Below are 22,500 nucleotides of genomic sequence, written 5' to 3' on the forward strand. Positions count from 1 at the left end.
TCTGTTATCACAAAGTTCAAACTGCAGATTCCAGTAATTTGTGAGTTTGGGGTTTACAATATTATACATATTTTGAATTTAATTCTTAAACTAAATTGAGATTTTCACTGTGATTTAGAATAAGAAGATTAACAAAGTATACTGATAGGCTGCCTTCTTAAACAGTATTAATTTTACTACCTTTTCCCCCTTTTGTGTCTGATTTAGAATGCAGTGCGTCATAATCTTAGCCTGCACAAGTGTTTTGTTCGAGTCGAAAATGTGAAAGGAGCAGTATGGACAGTGGATGAAGTAGAGTACCAGAAGCGAAGGTCACAAAAGATAACAGGGTACGTTGGTGTTTGGTTTTGTTCAACTGAGTTGTTCTGTTATTTTGTAACCTGAGTGAGTCCTCTGTGTACTACAACCTGACAGACAAAGCGAGCACTTATGTGGAGAATACATAGCAAGCTAATAGCTATGCTGGTGCATTCTCTTCAGTGAGCTAACATTTATTTCATTTTTGTGGTAAACACTATTTTCTCTACGTTCCTTGCCTGCCTGACTTCCCCATATAGTCTGCTACAAGGAAAGCAATAATGGTTTTTTCAGTATATTTCACCATATGTTTGTCATTTTAATTCCATCTACCATAAGTTCTCCTACTATATATTAAAAATAGCCCTGTGTACATATGTTGCCCATGTGTTAGGAGTTTCATATGTGCTTGTTTTTACTGTAAACCTTTGACAGAAGTGGGAGTCGTTCAAGGTCATTTTGGAATATAGGTATCATACACTACAGTACTGACCTCAAAAATATCTTCTTGATGAGGGTAGTATTCATGAGAAGCCTTCACAGGAGGACCTTTGGCATGCTTACTGCCCTACTTTCAAATTAATCCCATGTCAGTGTGACTGGTTCTGTGGATGCTTTTTGTTCCTTGAGAGTATATAATTAGTTTTGATAAAACCATTCAGATAAAACCAAAGGTGCAGAGACAAGAGCTAGAGGTTTTTCTTTGCAGGAAGGTATTCTATTTCTGTAATGCATCTGTTTGTAGACAGTGACCCACCTGACCTCTGGAGTCATCCTCTGTACTAATTTTATTGAAAATATAATTATATAGTGATCTAGCATATAGTATTTAATCTGATTTAAATATGGTGTGTTTGATTTGCTGGAAACTAATTGATCTACTGTATTGTTCATTTACAATTATTTATACATTATTGTACCCTCATATTTTCTTGGTAGGGAAAAGTAAGATCTTTTTTATTTGGTACCTTTGTGTAGTTATATGGAACGTACACAACTGTGTACACATGTTAGTTCAGAAAACAAAAATAAATGATGCAGCACGGGTAGCAGAGGCAGGTGTCGTACAAAGTTTAAAGCTATTTCTATTAAATTCTTTCAGTGAGATCAGAACCTTTATGAGTCACTTATGGCCCTGCTGTCAGAGCAAATTTCCACGTGGGCCTAATTATAACAAGACTTTTGCTTTTCTGATGCAAGTAAATCAATGTGTTCTAGTGGGTTGAGCCCCTTCACCCTCAACTTTGTTTTTGCTGTCTAAACTCTGGTCTTCTGAGCTGACAAACCCATCCATTAACCCAATGAGCCACCCAGGATGTCTGCCTGTTTTTTAAACTTTGAAAAATCATTTATTTTCAGAAGCCCAACATTAGTGAAAAACATACCCACCAGCTTAGGCTATGGAGCAGCTCTTAATGCAAGCTTGCAGGTAAAAAATACTAAGTTATTCTTTCTTTGCTAATAATAAATGTATTTCACATATTTCATTTCTGCTTATACTTTGGTATAGAGTTACCTATTTTTATGTTTATGTGGACCTGATGGTCATTCTAAATAGTTGAGTTTATCATCCAACTAAGTTGTATTACCTAGCACTGCAAGTACTAGTTCTTATTCATTCTACTTTTGATGTGAAGAAGCAAGAAGGACACCCTGTGGCAAAATCTGGAACACTCAGTTTTGCTGCAAATGTTAGATTGATAGAAGCTTTTGCAAATGCATGTGGATATGCATTAATATTTATCCAAGCTGTCATAAATGATTTCACATCATAGTGTTGGGAACATGGTGCTCATGGCAAAAACTTTAAAGTTTAATTATAATATATAATTTTTATGCAGAAGAGGCAAATGTCAGGACTTTTTTATTTTGAGGTAAGTTCTGGTCATTTTTTAAAGTACAGCAGCTGCCTGCATTATAAAGGAGCCATACATTGTGTGGAAGGGCAAAGGGGTTAAGTGTAATTCAGAGTCAAAAAATGATATAAAACTAGAAAATGCCATGAATATCAGAACATAGTTAATAATGGAAAATAATGAAACCTAAGTAAGAGAAATAGCAAACCAGAAGTAGAAATGCTGTTATATTCAGAATGTGAAAATAATTGGAAATGCACTAAATCCTTCTGATCACCTCTACAACTACACAAAATAAGCTGCTCTGTGTGTGTATATTTCTAAATGTTCATAAATGTAAAAGTGCTTTATATATATATATAGAGAGAGAGAGAGTAATCATTTTGTTTTTTACTCTTCATTTTGGTAGGCTGCACTGGCAGAGAGTAGTTTACCATTGCTTAGTAACCCAGGACTGATAAATAACGCATCCAGTGGCTTACTGCAGGCAGTCCATGAAGATCTCAATGGTTCACTGGATCACATTGACAGTAATGGAAATAGCAGTCCAGGCTGCTCTCCTCAGCCTCACATGTAAGTCCAGTTAGCTTCCTTTCAAGAAAAAAATGCCTTAGCCTAAGACACAATATTACTCAAAACTGCTTTGAAAGATGGTAAGTGCAATGTCTGGAGCTGTATATTTGAAACTAAACATTTATATTAAAACATTTAAATAGATGTGTCTTCATTTACTTTGTAGTCAGATTGGTGTAAGCTCTTTTTTTTGCCTTTTTCTTTTTTTAAACTTCATCATCTTGCTTGCAAGCATTGAACATAATGATCTCTGGGTCATTTTCACAGCCTGGTTTGTAAGGTGTAGTCAGAATGTTCACATTGGAATTAGTTGTAATTTTAACTATGAGTCTCTAAACCATTTATGAACTGTAGTAGAGATATTGCCCATTTATATAAACCATAAAATGCAAACTTTAACTGTTGCCCGCAGTTTACATAGAAGCCAGTAAAGTGTAACTTTTTGCCTGTCATATAAATCAGTGTAATTACATATTCAAGTTTAATTACTGGTGCGTCTGTATTGGCAAGGTTTATATGTTATATTTTATGCAAGACTACGATTCCTATTAATATTTAGCAGCTAACTATATCATTAATTACTCTAAAATCTTTCCCCTACCATCTTTTTAATGGAGCTGAGAGAGTGGAAGTATTAAAAATTGATGTATTGTGGATTTCAGAAATGTGTCTGAAGCTTTAGAAATGCCTGGCCTTAATCAGTGGTGTCAAACATGGCAGTTTCTTGTTTACTAAATAGTAAAACATGTATCTTGGAGGTATTGTTTCCCAGGTTATTTATATAATAATTAGCAGTGTGATATCTAAGTAGAATTAGTCTTAAGTTTACTGTAGAGTGATTTTTAATGTGTATCTATAATTATGGTATCTCTTTTTTTATGTTTAAAAAAGCTGATCTCATTTGCCTTTTATCATTCCATTTTCTCTTTCACATTTTAAATAGTCATTTTAATTTCTAGGGTGGGATATTTAGCAGTAACAGTATTTAGAACAGACTCCGTTTTTACTTATGCTCTGGTGTGTGAAGAATCCATTTTGATCTGACCTTTTTTTTTAGGGGAAATATTTTACCAATTTTTGCTTCTTTTGTTTGGTATGTTAATATATCTGTGATCACATAGAAATGTTTATTGTCATGCAGTTAATTGTTTTATTGTACATTTATTCTACTTGCCTTTGAAAATAATACACTGTGAACATTCATGTATTTTATCAGGTTCCAAACCATTACTTTTTCAAAATGGAAAAATTTGTCTTTTGGAAGTGTCTTTAGATGTATTAAATAATACAAAAGAAGTAATAAAACTTGAAGTAGAAAGAACATGAATATATGCTCCTGAGAGTAACACTACTTTAAAACAAGTAAAGTGAGCAATCAGACAAAAGTTTTTATATCCCATGCTTTATGCTATCAACCATGCAGTGGGTAGCTTGAGGCCTTTTACTTTTAGCAGTTCTCCTGAGTATGCTAATGCTCTCTTCCTGTATAAAATGCCAAGACAATAAAACTTTAAAGAGCAAACAAGAGTTAGATCATGTGTGTTAAAAACAGCTACTTTATAGAAAAGAATGACACTTGCTATTAAAGTTGTTTTGTAAGTGTTTGGCAGATCTGTTTACATATCTTATGCACCGTCTGCCATTCTGCTGGATAAACTGAGATATCTGTGCATATGATTATGTAGATATGGCTACACTGATAGCTGTGTTTATAGCTAAAATACTGCGTATTGTAGCAGTTCTTGCCTATAAAAAAGGCAAATACCTGGTTACACCTCAACTCAAGACTCAGCCTTCCTCTTCCATTTTTATGACATGCCATTTGTCCAAAGATGCAGTTTTGGGACTTACTGTGGTGACTCTTCTGAAACTTGTTAAGGATGTGTTGCTCAGTTCTTGATAGATTGAAGCAACAGAATGTAAATGCTGTGAGATACCAATGGAGAAAGAGCCAATGCTCATTCATCTCTTATACCAAACAGTGCAAGATCACTGAGCTTCTGTGAGACTATGAGCTGTTAGGCAAAAGATACAGGCTGTGACTAGATACCTGATCGCTTCTGACATTTTTGTCCTTTCTTTGATAAGACAAAAAGGGAATGAATACAATCTGCAAGGAAAAGTCAAGGAAGGTAGAGGTTTGTGTGGGAGGCAGAGGACCAAGGCAGAAAAGAGGCCTCTTCCTTGCCTGCATGACCACATTGGTCAGGGCTCCTTATTTTTGTTCTTCTTAAGAGCATTACTTAAGAAAATGAGAATATAGGGAGAGCAAGACGGAGGTAAAATATGGCAAACAATGAAGACACAGATTTTGCATTACCTACACAGATTACATAATACCATTTTTTTAAAATGAAAAATAGTTAATTATCTAGTAAAAAGAATGGATTTTACTCACACAAGCACAAACTTATTTTAGTCTCCTGAGAAAGTTCATCCAGGAAGACTGGATGTTTCTCCCCTAGAAAAGTGTTCTGTTTGCGTGATAATTGCTGTACTCACCTATGAATTTGGGGGCTCTATTAATCTCCAAGTGGATTAAACCTCTATCTCCTGATTCCCAGGAGGCTATACTAGCCATGACACCAGGTAAATGCTGAGCAATTACCTTGCCTGCCATCTTGTACCTGGCACACAGCCAGGAACAATGGAGAATGGTGTTAGGGAAAGAAGCAAGAGGTTGTGCACAATTTAGAGATCACAGTATTCATCTGGGAAGGGGCAGAATTTGGATTCTGTACAAGCTTTCAGGGCAAGATATTTGTTTATTATTAGAACATCGGCAGGAAATGTGAAAAGAGTCCCAGTGGCAGTGTCAAAGCCAACCATCTCAGGCATTAGGTTGTTAGAATTGTATCAGATATTGTTTTATCAGATAAATGTATGATAGCAAAATTTTCTTATTTTGGAATGTTCATACTGATGTTTTTAGCATAAATACGTCTTTTTATAAACTTAATGAATAATATATGTGTGTGAAGAAGTCAGTATTTCCATGCATGAGAAAGGGAACATTATCAGAAACATTGATTTCTGTTACTGTGGTACCTTAGCTACTGAGTGTCAGAGAGTGGGGAAATTATTCCAGTCTTTGGATATGAACCTAGTTCTTCACATCTGGTTTTTGAAACAGGATAGTAAGAGCAGTAAAGACATCAACTTACCCATCTGCGACCAGGTATCTTAACATAGGTGGGCAAATCAACTTACTTAGACAATAGTTTCTGTTCATTGACTAGAGAAAGACAGTAGGTCTATAACTTCAAGTAACTGTATCACATTTAAGTGCTTGTTAAGTGCAGCGAGTCCCAGCCAGAGTATTTAGGGCACTTTAAAAGCTTTAAAATTTTGGCCTCGGGTAATGTAATATAATCCGCTCCATTTCTTATGCTTTTTGAACACTTAAAAATACTGCAGTAAGTTGTAGGTGATCAGGATAACCATGGCCTGGTAGCTGGGGTAACTCTTGTATTAATAATTACGTAAAGCATCTGAAATTTTATGCTATGTGCCTTCCAGTTTCCTTTCTCTGTCTGATGAAAGATGGTAATTCCATGATCCAGTATGCAACATATCGCTAGTGGGATCTTAAATCCTAGGTTTACTTTTTGTGTTTCATCAGTATTAAATCTGAGTTTTGTCTTTGGTCTTCAAGTCCAGTTCCTGGTATGTGGGCATTGAGTGCATCCTTGATATAAATCTTCACTGAGAAGGTGTGTTACTTATCATGGGCATATATGTTCTGTTCAAAATTCCAGTTTCTTATAAGATCAGTTGTCAATAATCAGTGTCAGACAATTGTATTTTCATTTAAGTCAATCCTTAAGACTGTTTCTTCCTTAAATTTTTCAGTGTGGACTACTTCTGGAAAATTATTGTGAGTTATAGCTGATAAGCAACAGGTTTCAAAGTGACAAATACAACTGAAGGTATTCATTACTGATGTGAAATGAGTTGCTGCTAATCTTGCATAACAATTGCACACGGATGTAGTTGGAAGGTCCAAAGTACACACCTTTGGAGTATAAATGCAGACTTCTGAAGTAAAAAAAAGAAACTACAAGCATCCAAACAATGCAATTAGGGCTGCATGGCTGTGGAAAACTTTGGAAAAACTAATATTGTTCCTGAGGAAACAACACTATTGTGTAAGACATGGAATGATGCTTAAAACTATAGGTTCATGCATTAGTGATAATGCAACTTCTTTTTAACAGCATTTTTAACAACTTCTTTTTAACAACATAAAAAACATCCTTGTCAGGATACTGCTTGTAGTGGTTTTGAGTCCAGGCCCTCCTTGGTGACCAGGTTGTAACAAAGGAACAAAGGCCATGTTCTCAGTATTCCATACGACTTTTACGTAAGGAGTATAAATAAGAAGGGAGAGGAAGCTCTCGCTCTCTTTCTTCCTGCGGACCGAAGGTGAAGGTTCTTTGCTGTCGCTCTGCCCGGGCGAGGGAGTGAACCTAGTGCGCCTACTTGGCCTTGAGAGGCAAATAATGCCAGCGGTTCTTTGGTGCGGTTCGCTGTTCTCTTGAGGGAAGTATTTTGCTTTTTATCCCTTTTTATCTTTTTTTCCCTTTTCCCTTTTTTGGGGGGTTCCCTGTGGGTGTTATATTGTATATAATTCTATATATATATATAAATGTGTTTAACTTGAAATTCAGTTTGGTTTGGGTTCTTTCAATTTTTTTCGTAATCTTTTCGGTCTGCTGTGAGAGAGGGAGAGGAAAGGTTTTGTCCCTGTGGTCCGGGCACTTGGCTGGGAGCCAAGTCCAACCTGGGACACTGCTGAAGAGTTTTGGAGAGATTTGAAAGTCAGTTCTTTCAGAACTAATTATTTTGGATTTTTAAATTAACAACAGGATCATAATGAAATCAACTTTCTGTTATTACTTTTCCCATCTCTATTATATGTTCAAGAGTTCTCACTCTTGGGGATGGCATATGAGGGATGCAAATCAAGTTCAACTGTTTTTCTGGTGTTTTTCTGGTCTCTGCATTTGTACTAGACTGATCACACTCAAGTGTTTATTGCAACTGGCACAGACCAGGGTGTTTTATCACCAGAACACTTAGTACATAATTTTTCCATGTCATCATGGCAAATGCATCATGCTAAATGCCATTTTACTTCATTGTATAAACTTTGGGGAGAAAGGTAACATTTTAATCTGCAAAGGTCTTTGTAGCATTTGAGGAAACAGAAAGAAGTTGGTCATGAGAAAACAAGGAAAATTGTGAACTGAGAAAATGTAGTCTTGCCGTAAGAAACAATGGGGTGAATATACCATACAGTTAAAACTCACTGCAGCTCATTAACTAAGAAGTGGGAGGATTTAGCAAAAGACATAGCAAAAGCAGATATCCCTCTGCTGAGATGTTGTGGAAGGGAGTTGTCGTCATGGTTTATTATACTCTCGCTCTGTGGGAATGCACTAAGAACAGTGCAACTAATCTCATATTCTCAATTGATTTACCTAAATAATCTAGTTCCTAACAGCAAATCCAGAATCCTGGAGTTAGTAGATGTCTTTTGGATTTATAGAATTTTAATTGTTCATACCTTTTTAAAAAAAGTACAGTGAAAACAAGAAATAATTTTTACAGTGACTTTTTAAAAAGTGAATTCATATATCCTCATCTCCTCTATGACTCTTTGTGTTCAGCTGTTGTAGTTCTGGTCTCTGTAAGGCAGGAATTGTTTGAAGCCAAATGTCAGGATGCACACATATATCTCATGATCTTTAAAGCTGTTTCTAGAAAATTTTATGCTAGGTTGTTATGAGAACGAATAACTTTTGTCCAAATGAACAAGAGTTAGAGTCAATCTGAAAAAAAAAAAAAAGTTATATCCAGTGTAGTCCTTCGTCTTCAATTTTGTGTGGAAAACGTGAGTTCCAACCATCTGTGGTTTCAGTCACCTTTTCCTTTGTATTCTGCTGTCATTCCCAACCTAATCCTTTAACTTCTCACTCTTGCCCTGACTGGATCCTTTCTCTCTGCAGTTCTATCTGCATAATCATCCAACTTGTTTTTTTTTTTTCTAACTTTTTTATCTTTAAATTTTATTCCCAGAGGCAAATATGATTATTCTGCTCTAAGATCATTTACTTTTGAGGTGCTTCAGTTTGAAAGCATTCCATTGTCAGGTCGTTCCCATATCTGATTATTCCAGTCCCCCACTGTTAAGCTTTCACACCACTTACAGTAGGTTACCTATCATTCCAGTTTTAATCCCTTTCATTCCCTTGTTTCTTTAACTTCATAATGTTCCAATCCCCTGTCTTTCCTTCTTTCCTTTTTTTTTTTTTTTTTTTTTTTTTTTTTTTTTTTTTTTTTTTTTTTTTTTTTTTGTTATCGTTTCATTGTCCCATTTCATGATCTCTTTGCATTTACCTTGGAGGCTTGTTCTAGGGGACTGCTATGATCCAAGTCTCTTGCTCATTTTATAAGACTTGACATATTCTATAAGAAAATAAACTTGCAAAACACATCAATTAACAGGGAAGTAACAAGCATTATTAAATAGGTGAGAAGCATGTAATTGAGTGAATGAATGTGGTAGCAATTGCAGTATTTTAGGTATCCGTGTTCATCAAAACTGTTTCACCTAATCACATGATATTTTAATGCCTGTATAATTTAATTTCACACTCTTTTTTTCATAAATCTAACATAAGGAAGATAGCAGGCAAAGAGACTTTGTGACAACAATTGACTTTTATTTTTATGTGGAAAGAGGAACAGCTAGGAAATGGGATCTTAAAGGTTATATCTTTTGTCTGAGCATATTCCCATTGAAAGAAGTTCTATTGTAATAATACACAGTGAAAAAATTTTGGCTTTCATACAGAGCCATTTACATGTGGACACTAATAGAAAAATAAGCAATGATGTTTTGATTAATAATATTTTTCACCATTCCCATTGACACAACTTTTCACTTGAATATTTTCCTAAATAATAATATTATCCTTTTTTTTTCAATTTTATTTTACATTACTCCACTTTTCAGTCTATTTGTCTTCTGCATTTTGCTTCTGTTCATCAGTTTTCTTCCAACATTGATGGTTCAGTCCTTTATCATTTCCTCTTTTGAGTCTTAAATGTTACATTTCTTACTTTTGATCAGAAGTTGCCATTTCTTTCTTACATTATCCCAGCCCCAACTGTTGTGCTTTTAGAATACATTCCCAATGCTCCTAAAAAGATCACTCCAGAGATACAGCACCTTCAGCTGAAAAGAGTCAGATCCCCATAGCACAATGTGTAAAAGTTGTTAGACTCCTGTAGGGTTTCACAGAATCTTTTTGGAAGCTGTCTTGCTGAAAACTTTCTGGTACTGCTGTCATGAATTCTCAGTGTATGGACAATATACTTATGCTTTTCACATTTGGCCACAACAACCTCCTGCAGCACTACACAGGGCTGGGCACAGAGTGGCTGGAGAGCAGCCAGGCAGGAAGGGACCTGGGAGTTTGGATTGACAGGAAGCTGAACATGAGCCAGCAGTGTGCCCAGGTGGCCAAGAAGGCCAATGGCATCCTGGCCTGCATCAAGAACAGTGTGGCCAGCAGGACCAGGGCAGTGATCCTTCCCCTGTACTCAGCCCTGGTGAGGCCACACCTGGAGTGCTGTGTCCAGTTCTGGGCCCCTCAGTTCAGGAAGGATATTGAAGTGCTGGAGCAGGTCCAGAGAAGAGCAAGGAGTCTGTTAAAGGGACTCGAGCACAAGTCCTATGAGGAGAGGAAGAGGGGGCTTAGAGGTGACCTCATCACTCTCTTCAGCTACCTGAAAGGAGGTTATAGCCAGGTGGGAGTTGGTCTCTTCTCCCAGGCAACCAGCAATAGGACAAGAGGGCACGGGCTTAAGCTCTCTCAGGGGAGGTTTAGGTTGGATACTAGAAAGAAGCTCTTTACAGAGAGAGTGATCAGGCATTGGAATGGCCTGCCCAGAGATGTGGTGGATTCACCATCCCTGGAGGTTTTTAAGATGAGGCTGGATGTGGCACTGAGTGGCATGATCTTGTAATCACAGTGGGTCTGGATCAAGGGTTGGACTTGATGATCTCCGTCTCTTCCAACCCAGTTAATTCTATGATTCTATGATTTTTCAGTATAAGAAAAGGCAGCATCTTAAATATCATTGCAGATGTTAAAAAATGTGTTTGAAGTTGTGCTAAATCTCCCTGCAATATGGTTGTGTAACTCATAAAATTAATTCATAAGAGATTCCTGTCTTTGTACAGTGCAAAACTGATATGACAGTGCCATTAACAATATATTTGTAAAACTGCAGACAGTTACAAATTTTATCCCCTCTTGATGATTGCATTTGTTTTTTTAGTAATTGTAATGTTATAAGCCAAAACTTTTGAAAGTGGACTTTCTAGATATCTTTTTCCAAATATACATGTCCAAAATGTGTCTTTACATTTACTTATAAGATAAAAAGTCAAATGAAAACATACAATTATATCCAATTGGTAATGCTTATACCAGTAGCTTAAATTATGAACTATAAAACCAAGCAAACATTTATTGAAGAATGTAGGACATCATGCTGAGAAAATAGTTTTTGTCAATTATTTAGTCTTTAGAATTTGTAGAAAACTAGGCACTTTACAGATTTTGAAAAACTAAAATTTCCAATGTACCTTTTTTTTTTTTTTAAGGACCTAATAGAAAGATTTCATCTCAGTGTAAAAACCCATCTGTAGTTCACACTGAAATTTCCAAATCTCCAGATGACTGAAGATGTGATTATACTTGGTAAAGTCCATATACAGAAGTAATATTCACAATCTTGTAGCAAAATGCAGTGGCATCCATCAGCAGCGTTTGATTTAGAACAGTGCTGTGAATGCCTGTAGTACAGACCCTCATGTAGTTTCTGTTAGGGTTACAACTGCAAATATTCTGGTGGTTTTCTCTACCTAAGGAACAATATTAAAAATTTATTAAATTAGGCTGAACATATCCAGTAGTCTTCCTCCTTTACCTAGATTTTACCAAGTTCATTGGTTCCACTGTACCATTAATAAAGGTTTAATTATGTTGCAGAATCTTTGTATGATTGTGGCCACTCACTAATGCTCTTCAAAGACCTTTCTATAAGCTTCTGGTTGAGATGGATAAGGGGATATGTTTATTTGATGCAGTATTTTGCAGTCATAGTAGTAGTCTGGGTAATTAGGAACTTCCCCCCAGCTTGATTCTTATTTGTCTTCGTGTTTCCCCTCCTTTTCTTCATTCCTTGCAAGTTTGTCATTATCAGACATCATAGCCAAAAAAATGTTTTGAGCTTTTATCTCCTCTTGTTCTTTTGATGAAGTCTCTTACAGTATCTTTCTGGGCAGAATGTCCAGCACACAGCTGAATAACTGTGTTACATGATGGATGAGCAATTGGCTCACAGGTCAGGTGCAAAGGATAATAGTGAATGGGGTAACGTCAGACTGGTGACCTGTCACTAGTGGAGTTCTGCAGGGCTTCATCCTTGGTCTAGTTCTCTTTGACATCTTAATTGACAGCCTGGATGCAGGACTAGAAGGAATACCATTTAAGTTTGCTGACGACGCTAAACTAGGAGGAGCTGTCGACTCTCTCGAGAGCAGAGAAACCCTGATGAGAGACCTTGACAAATTAGAGAAATGGGCAATCAGCAATCATATGAAGCTGAACAAGGACACATGCTGGATTCTATTCCTGAGACAGGGCAACTGTGCTTGTGTTGATAGACTGGGCAATGAAAAGCTGGAGGCCAGTGCTGTGGAAAGGGACCTGTGGGTCCTGTTGAAGATGAGTCAGCAGTGCCAGTGCAGTGTCAGCAGCAGCCCGGAGGGCCAGCCATGTCTGGGGGGAGCATCCAGCAAAGCATCATCAGCTGGTCAAGAAAGGTGATTGTCCCATCCTGCTCTGCACTGGGGTGACCTCACTTTGAATATTGTGTGCAATTTTGGACACCACAATATAAAACCACATTGAGCTATTAGAGAACTCTGAAGGAAGACCACAAGGATTGTGAAGGGTCTGGAAGGGAAGCCATATGAGGAGCAGCTGAGGTCACTTGGTTTGTTCAGCCTAGAGAAGAGGAGACAGGGGAGACCTCATCATGGTCTTCAACATCCTCATGAGGGGAAGAAGAGGGGCACATACCAATCTCTTCACTCTCATGACCAATTGCAGGACTCAAGGAAACAGCATAAAGCTGAGTCAGGGGAGGTTTAGGTTGGATATTAGAAAAAGGTTCTTAACCCAGAGGGGGGTTGGGTACTGGAACAGGCTCCCCAGGGAAGTGGTCACAGCACCAAGCCTGACAGAGTTCAAGAAACTTTTGGATGACACTCTCAGGCACATGGTGTGACTCTTGGAGATGGTCCTGTGCAGGGCTAAGGGTTGGACTTGATGATCCTGATAGGTCCCTTCCAACTCAGCATATTATGTGATTCTATGATCACTTCAAGTCCTAGCTTTTAAACATTAAAAAATAAAAGATGAAAGTTCCAAGAAACTTAGCATATGGAAAGGAAATACTTTGGTAGCATCCTGCTGAAGATTTTGAAACCTACCATCAAGCATATCAATCAATCAACATTTTCAGTGAACTGTTCCATAAGAAAAGATGTTCCATGCCTAGGTATAAGTGTAATGCTATTTAATTCTTGTTGCTGCATTATAGCAAAATTTTTAGGTGTCACTGGGCAGAAATGTTGATTATTAGCTTGTAAAATCTCACAAAAATATGCTTGATTTGTTAGTCAAAAATATTTTTTAAACCTTTTTGTCCCATATTATCTATCTGATCAGCTATAGGTTTCCCAAGAGTTTTATTGATGTAAAAGTTTTCAACAGAAATAGAAAACCAATTTTATGTACCATATATTTCTATTAAAATATACAAAGACCACACATAGCACAGCCCAAATTCTCCCTCAGCTCTTCCTGGATCATTACATAGCTTTTCAGATTTTGAATAGAGAATATTTGTCTTCTCTAACCCTCAAATAACATTGAGATACTTAGTTGTTGCTGATAAGTTTTTGTGTAACTAGTACAATTTTTAAAACTTCCCAACCGTTAGACATTACAGAGCACACCAGATCCACAGCCTCTTGTCTTAAACTTTGTTGTTTCTGGGCTTGTCTTTTTCCGTGGTTCTTCAACAACCCCAAAAATATTCACTCAAATCTCTAGCACTTTGTCATTTTCCTTTGAATTTTTACCTTAAAAACTTCTGTACTCTTTCTCCCTAATCTTTTTCTTTGTTTAGCATGTTAACTTTTGGCGTTTGAACTAGATGCAGTTGATGGTTTGAAAGACTTTAGAGGCCTGTGCCCTAAGCTAATTTCTAGTCAAGTTTCTACTTTTTTGTGGCTCTGTCACAGAGAAAATACATTTATTTAGACACCAAAGGGAGCGAGACAATGTCAAGGATGGGAATTCTAGTAAGAGTTGCTAGAATCAGAAAATCTATGTTAATGTCATCTTCTTAATCACAATTTGGTTCTTAAAAATTTTGATCCTACAAGAAGGGCTAATTGTAGGTGAGTTTTAAGCCTCATTCGATATTTAAAGAAAATATATTCTTAGTATGCCAGTTTTTTAGAAAGTAATTTCTTCATGTTCAAAATTTCATCTCTTTAGTAAGTAGCAGAAAAATTCGTAGCTGATAATATATTAGTGTAAATAAGATAGCCCTATTTATAGTCTTAGCTTTTTATTGCCAAAATAAAAAAGAATAATAATTAAAATAGAACCCCAAACAACAGTCAGAACACCAAGAACTGGTCAATTTAATTATCAGTTTCATAATATATATAAAACAAATCTGTATGTTTTCATTGCTCATTTTTAATGAAGAATTTTGGGTTTTGGTCAAAGTGAAATGAAATCATCAGATCGTCAAATAAAATCTGTCAATCTGATAGGGCAGGAAGCACCAAACACCATCTCCAGCTACTTCAGGATTAAATGTTTTGGTATATTTTGTAGATAAGCAGCACAAAGCCATCCCTGATTTGGGAAGTGCCTATGCTATAGAAATGAAAAAGTAAAGGTTTGCTCTTAGTCTCCATGAATTAATGGCTGACTGGCTTCTGAAATATGAAGGTCAGTGTGTGTTAAACATTTTTTCCTGTAGAGGAATGGTAAGTGGCATCTTGGAATTATTGAATACTTAATGTTTTTAGGAGTATTTAATAAAAACATAATTCATTAACAGTGTAACTTACAGAGGATTTTAAAAACTTCTTTTGCTGTAGCACTATGCCTCTTTATTTTTACAAAAACTAGTAGTATGATAACTGTAATGATAAAATGATCATAAATATGCTGTATTAAGTTGGGTGACCCTTAATTATGTGTAAGGTGAAGGTGAACATTTGCTTTTTTCCTATATTTTCCTTGTTTCCATATTTCTATTGTATTACTTTTACGCATATCTCCAAGCATCTATTCCTCTTGTGTTGACTTCAGAGGCAGATAAATTAAATCAGTTCAAAGTACTCCTACCATTCGTTATTTTTCCTCCTACAAATATGTTTACCATGCCATAGGTCACTTCTCTTGTTCTTTCCTGGATACTCCTATATTGTTTTTGAGATGAGTGAGTACTAGGTAAAAGGTAGCCAAGTACATTGAATATACAAGTTGAGGTGAGGGCCTACTTATAAATACATAAGCATGGTCTATGTTATTGTAACTGTCATTATTCTCTCGTAGTTAGTCTAATGTACTGGGTTTTCACTTCTTAAGCAGAGGCACTATTGAAGGATTCATAATAACATATTTCCCAAGTGGTTACAGTAGATGGATGAATATGTGTAGTTTATTTTCTTCTTTTATTTGTCAACAATAATTTGATTTACCATGGATTGTCAACTTCGGATTTTTTTAACAATTGACTTTACATATAACTAATCTAAATATATTGTGTTGTTATTTCTATTTATATCTTCAGGGTTATTCATAATTATGTTCAAAATAGAAATCCAACATTCAATCTTAGACAGTTCTTGCTGTTAGCCTACCTCTATATTGTGAAATAATCTTGTGTTCTTCCTTCATCTTAACCAGTTTTAATACTGGCAAATCTTTATGTCTACTTTTAGTATGAGTTGGATTTTTTGAAGTTTTTCACAGGAATTTGCAAATTAAAATACATTATCAGCTCTCCTTGTTTACTATAGTATTACTCTTAGATGCCTCACAGTAGTTTTACTGGTCTTACTTGCTGTTTCACCTCATTCATCTCGTAGAAAAATATGTGATTCACTACATATTTCACCTTTGGTTATTCCTCCTTTTCCCCAAGCTTTCTATCAGATGCCTTACGTATTTTACTTACATCTTCTGCTGTGAATAAACTTCACAAGTGAAATCATTGCCCTAATGAAGTCAAGGGGAATTTTGCCATAGACTTAAATTAGATCTGAAATCTTTTTATTAGATCTTTGAAAATTTGTACAGTCTTAGTAGTCTACAATATTAGCTACAACGATAGCAAAATCACTTATGTTGAAATCCGGAACGGTTTTATCCATGCAATTACAAGCAAGAAATATTTTCTCAGTTGTGTCAGTACTAATTGGATATGACCTGCTAACTAATAAGAGTTTTTTTTAAAAATTTGGGTTTTCTTTTTCCTGCTAATATAAGTGTAATGTCTTAAAATCTTCTGCTATCTGTATTCCCCTAAAACACAAAAGGTACAGATAAAATCGCCCCTTTTTTCCTTTTTTTTTTTCTTTTTCCTTTTTTTTTTGTATTTAACTGCCTTCTTAACACTTTGTACCTCCTTTCCAGACACCCTACATAGCTTGTGGTGTATTCTTCCCTTCAAAACAGCACCATGTGTTCACTTGCTTCAGATTTTCAGGTAACAATGAGTATTCTTCCTGCTGTCCCCCTCCCCTCTGGTATTAATGATACATGGGCACTTATACACATATACAGAGTAGCTTTCCTCTTACATATTTGTGCTAGATCTTCACATCCAGTTATTAATTGTTGTTGACTTTTACTCTGATCTTCCATTTGCAATAGCTGGATGTTCTCTGACTTTTCCTGGGACTTAGGAATATGCTGGGACCTATTCTGGTTAATATCTTAAGTGATGTTTTTGCAGGATGGACTTTTTTCTCATTAGGTTTGCAGATGTTACCAAATTGGGGGAGCAGTCAGTATGCATAAGGGTAAGATAGCCATTCAGAGGACCTGTATGGGCTGAAGGACTGGGCCAAGAGGAACTTTATGAAATGCCATGCCCTGCACTGAGAAAGGAAGAATCCCTTCTGTGTCCATTTTTTAGCACCTCAAATTTAAAAATGACAGCAGTAAACTGGAGTTATTTCAGCAAAAGTCTACCTAAATGGTCAGAAGCAGAAGCAATTGTCCTCTGAGAGCTGAACTTGGTCAGCCTGGAGAAGAGGCAACTTTGAGGGGACCTGACCCCAGTAGTTATAGGGAGATTAGCAAGAAGATGGAACCAGGCTCTCCACTGAGTAGTACAATGAGAGACAGTGGGCATAAGTTAAAATGAGGGTTTCGGATTGAATAGAAAGTGAATACTTTCCTCACAAGATCAGTTAGGCAAATAGTGGGACTGTTGCCAAGGAAGTTGTATAGTCTATGTCCAGGTTTTCACAACCTGGCTGGATAAAATCCTGAAAAACCTGGTCTGACCTTCTAGCTGTACCTTTTTTAGGAAGCTGGTTCATCTAGAGTTCTTCTGAGTCCCCTCTGACCTGAATTATCCAGTGATCCTAGCATATGTTTTCTTAAATACAGAAACATGAGAGAATGAGCAGAAGTAACCTAGCATTGTAGCAACCAAGCATAAAGAGAAAGGTGCTCTGGATTTTGTTTTACGCATACCAGTGAAGTCATATCAGGTACTCACAGAAGGGATGGATCTTATAAACAGCAATAGCTGAGTTTACATCTTTTAAATGCATCACAAAAGAAAAGTTGTGTTTGCAAGACCAGTTTTGTGCAGTTGGTAATGATGGGGGTTGTGATTATCATTATTTTACTTCTCCCCACCCTGAGGGGCTTGCCTCCCTTTTATCCTAGAGTAATTGAAGGGAAGGCACGAAGAACACTAGCTTCTTCTACACTGACTGATAACATTTTATCAACAGATACTATAAATAGGAAAGGAAGTCTAGTTTAGAGGTTGTAAAAGCAATAATAGACTTACACAAACTCATTTGTACTTGTTCCTACACCTTACTTGATGCACCAGAGGCATTTTGTGACCATTGATCATTAATTCCATCTTATGCCATCTCCTCTAGCGATGAACTAAAGAAGACAAACTTTAGTGGCCTAATTAATTATTCCTGTGCACTTTTATCTCCTGTCAGCATCTTCAGTGGTGCCTGCCAGCTAGGCCTGTTGCCTCAGCTTTCGATTGCCAAGTCAGTGCAGCTCCCAACTCCACCATGGTAGACTTGAATCCTTGGTGATAGATAAGATGATAGATATGAAAATAAGTATATTTCAAATGTATTTTTTGTGCTTCAGTGTTGCGTTTGAGAGAAGGAAAGGTTGTTATTTCCTTTTTCCTTTTTTTTTTTTTTTTTTTTGCTCAAAATGAAGCACTGTTTCTATTGGAATTTTTTTTTCAGAAATGTGTATATAGGCATTATTTTATCTAAAACTAATACTACTTCTTTGGCATTTCAGTATATGTGATAAACACATGGAGGATGTGTTTCCTGATCTTCAAGGAAAAATAATAATGGATTCTGGGACAGATGTAGCATTACTGAATTTGTATTTAATTACTCATCTAATACTCTTTCTTCCTTTTCTCAGTATTTGGATTAGTGTCTCCCTAAGTGGTTGTACATATTGACATCAATAAACAGTTCACTTCTACTTAAGAAAAATAATAAACTCTTTATAATAGCGTGAAATTGTAAAAAGACAAAGTAATAGAATTAGATAACATGAAAATGCTGTAGGATTTGAGGATTTGTCTCCATTTGCCTACCAAAGCATAAATATAAAAATTCTTCATCTGAAATGGTGGAATGGAAAAGAGAGCTTTTCCTTTTAAAAGTGCTATAGGACATTTTACAGATCTATAGCTATACTGGCAAGATGTGATACAGCCCTTCTTGAGGAAATACTGGTTCAGGTCTATGAGGGAAAAAAAGTCAAACAGCAATGGAAGTTGTACATAATATATTTCAACAAGTTAAACTTGGAAAATACTTGATGTTAACATCAATTCTTTATAATTGAAGGGAATTCTTTAGAAAACCAAGATGCCTCAGATAAAAATAAATATTTTAAATGTTCTTTAAATACAAAAATATGAAAACATACAGAAATAATTAGATTTGCCACATTATTCTTCGAGCTTAGTAGCTCACCTTGTTGACTTGGACACAAATATTTTCAAACTTCCACAGTTTGAAGAATTCTGTAGCTGTAGATCTTCTCCCAGCATATCTGTGGAACACTTTGTGTAGCTAAATCAAAATTGCACTTGCAGTGCAGACTGCCTACAGCATAGAAGAATTGAAGGCAGTGTGAGTAATAAGTAAAAATGTAACTAAAAAATGCAGTTGTTTGATGTTAAAAGCTCCTCTGGAAATGTGTTGCACAAATATAACATGTTCTGATTTGTTCTTTTCATATACTGAAGCATAGTAACTTTAATGAAGTAAAGATAATGGATAAATAGTACAGTTAGAGGAGTATCTGCAGACTAACCAATTGGTTGTGAAGATCTAATGTTTGTGGGCTTAAGGCTGTCTACGGAATTGTGAGGAAGAATGGGTTGAACTGAACATAATTTGGCTTGGGAAACAGTTAAAGTTTCTTGGGAGCTACCTAATTGTTTGGAGGGGTTTTTACCTTGTAAAAATCTTCATTACTTTAACATGCAAACATAATCTTAAAAGAAAATCGGTATAGGCTGCCATTCCACATATGGCTTAGAAATTATTCAGTTGCAAATATTCTCCTAGGAAAACTTTCTTCATCCAAGTTTTAGAAAACTCATCATCTTTATACACTTCTGCAAGTCACGAGGAGAGCTAGTGAGCCAATAGTATCAGAATTGAAGTCTCATAGAAAATAAGCTTGGGAGGGACTTCAAGACATGATCTAATTTATTGCCCTTTGTGCCATTGAATACCAAAGCAAAAATCTACCTAGTGTTACTAGGTGCCTAGGTCACCACAGCAATACAAAATGCTTCCAGCTGCAACCCAGCAAAAAGGTTATTCTTTCATGATTAAGGACTGATTATTGCAAGCCATGAGAGGAATAAAAATGCTGTGCAAGAGCTTAAAAGAATTATATGATTTGTTGTAAACCGTATGTTTGGCTACAAGGCTCACTGTAAACACGTTGACCTAGGCAGCTTCTCTCTCTCAATGTCTACCACCTCTTCAGTACAAAGCCAAGAGCAAAGTCTTTTCAGTGCCAGTCATTACATTGACTTAACTGCCTGAGAGACTCAAGTTCTCTATCGTGATGTCCCCCCACACACTCTTTTCTTAAATGATTTTAACAGAACATTAAAGATTTGGGGTGAATATGGGCAACAATGTTTAGAGGACCCAGATCTGAACTGTGAAATTTGTTTCTCTGAGAATCCTGGAGGGATTAAATCCTGGAACTTTCCTGGCAGCTTGCAGAATTAAGCACTGAACTACTGACACTTCTTTTTCTTTTTCACAGTTACAAATAAGAAATGAACTAATTTTTTTCCTTGTATAGAATTACATGAAAGATAAACAGAGAAACTTAAAATTGTTAAAGCTCTATTTTTTAAGAAGAGAAGGATCACTATAGTAGCTCAGTGCTGATGGTTATAAAAGGCATTGTCTGGCTTCATATTTTTCCAAAGAAAAGTTGCATTTTCTATTCAAAACTTGGAATGAGCACTATGTCAACTAACAAAATCTAAACCTTGTTTATTGTAATTATTTATATTTTGTTGTCCTGCGTTCTCACTGCTGTTTTGTTGGATTCAGTATCCCCTTACATTAAAGCTGATGTGATGTGAATCCACTGCAGAAAACATGCTATTCATAATTGAGAATATTGTATTAAGTATATTGTCTCTTTGTTGACAGCAACTCAACTCAATTTAATTAAGAAATCATGTACTTGGTTATAGGATCTGGTTGTTTTCTTGTCAGGAACAGCATACATTCTAATGTTTAAAAGTTGAATGTAACACTTGTTTTGTTGCTGTTGTCTAGATTTTAGCAGGATTTTAGTAGCTATTATACTAAACGTGTTTTCCCAAGGCAGGATCAGGCATATGCAAAACTCAGACAATGAGTTGACCTTGTATCAGACGAGTTATTACAGACTTTGAGAATTTGGCTTTGTCCCTAAATATTTGGAACCCACTTTATACATGCCTTCCTAGTATATATTTATCCCTCAGCTGCCTGTCCTGTTATCTTTCTTTTTCCTTTGAAGCCTCAAAGCTCTTCTCCAACAGCCTACAGTCTTCATAAGGCCTCCCTAAGTGTCCTGCAACTGTTACCTGTCTCCTGGGGTTGTTTCAGTTAAATGTTACAAATTATGATTTCTTTAAGGATACAGTATGCAGTTGCACTTTGCCAGTTATAGAAGTGAGAGAAAATTCTTCATGTAAAGCTGTAAAGCCCGTGGAAGAGTGAATGCTTGAGGCAGACACAGAAACAGAGGAACTTCATGTTCTGTGATCTATGAGCAAAGAAGTAATGTATTGAGATGAGAAGGCAGATCTGCAAGATATTAGAATCCTTCTTTTATATTAAAAACATCTCTCACAGAGAGTATTATTTTGAAAGTGCTGGAGTACAAGGAAAGTCTTGTTTATAATTGTAGATCCATCAATTGTAAAGAAGGCTATCCATGGAAACTAGGATGTTAATTTGATCATATCTTTACTTAAAAGTTCTTTGACATAATTTAGCATAACCATATTTTATTTTTGCTGCTGCTACATTCATCTCTTTGCTTCGTGTTTGTGATGCTGCATTGTCAGTCTGGAGTTCATGTAGAGGTGTAATTTGCCAACAGTTATTCAAAGGAGGCAGGCATTTTGATGAGGAAATTTGGACATGATGCCCTAATTGAACTCACTAAGAGAAGTCTTCATCATCCCTTTATTATATCAAAGAGTTAGCAGTGACTGAACTTACTTCTCACAAATGTGTGTCTAACCCCGAGGATGACTTCATAAAGGCCTACAAGGATGCAGACTCCAGGGCTCCCTAAGCAACCTGACCCAGCCCTTCACTGATTGTACTAATATTTTACCTTTTAAAAGGTGAAAACCCCAGCATCTGACCTGTTGCTTTTTCTATAACCTAAGACATCCTTTTTTCAGCCATTCATCATATAACAGTTTTTCTAAACCTCTACTGGGATCTTTTCAAGCTACCACTGGTTTGAAATCTCATCATCTTCACCAATGCACTTGCATTACCTCCCAATTTGTTGATATATATGAATTTAACAACCATGCTCTCTATTCTACCTTCTTTGTCATTATTAGAAACTGACTAGTTTATAATAAACTTTGTTAAAATAAAAATTCCAATTATATAGTAGAAAACAAAGCTTTGACCAGAAGTCAGAACTAGGCTGTGACATACTGTTAGGATTTGAGTGGCATAGTTATTAATAAGAAGTCATGGAATATATAAATATTTATTCAGAAAACTACTCCTATTGTATAACAGAACAGTAGTGAAGAATTTTGCAAATAAACACATTTAAATAATATATCTATCTATATACAC

General features: G+C 36.1%; 1 protein-coding gene across 8 annotated transcripts in view; it reads left to right on the top strand.

Moving 5' to 3' along the window:
* The window catches only part of FOXP2 (forkhead box P2), a 406,115-nt gene that overhangs the window by 376,331 nt on the left and 7,284 nt on the right, over positions 1 to 22,500 (top strand). For all 8 annotated transcript variants that reach the window (XM_027880938.1, XM_027880943.1, XM_027880940.1 and 5 more), the window contains 3 exons: positions 208 to 329; positions 1,657 to 1,726; positions 2,563 to 2,726. In XM_027880938.1, the coding sequence (XP_027736739.1) occupies positions 208 to 329; positions 1,657 to 1,726; positions 2,563 to 2,726 (356 nt within the window). The remainder of the gene's footprint in view (positions 1 to 207; positions 330 to 1,656; positions 1,727 to 2,562; positions 2,727 to 22,500) is intronic.

Source organism: Empidonax traillii, unplaced genomic scaffold (genome assembly GCF_003031625.1).
Source record: "Empidonax traillii isolate 1590-97213 ecotype Southwest subspecies unplaced genomic scaffold, ASM303162v1 scaffold80:size1517328, whole genome shotgun sequence".
Taxonomy (NCBI): domain Eukaryota; kingdom Metazoa; phylum Chordata; class Aves; order Passeriformes; family Tyrannidae; genus Empidonax; species Empidonax traillii.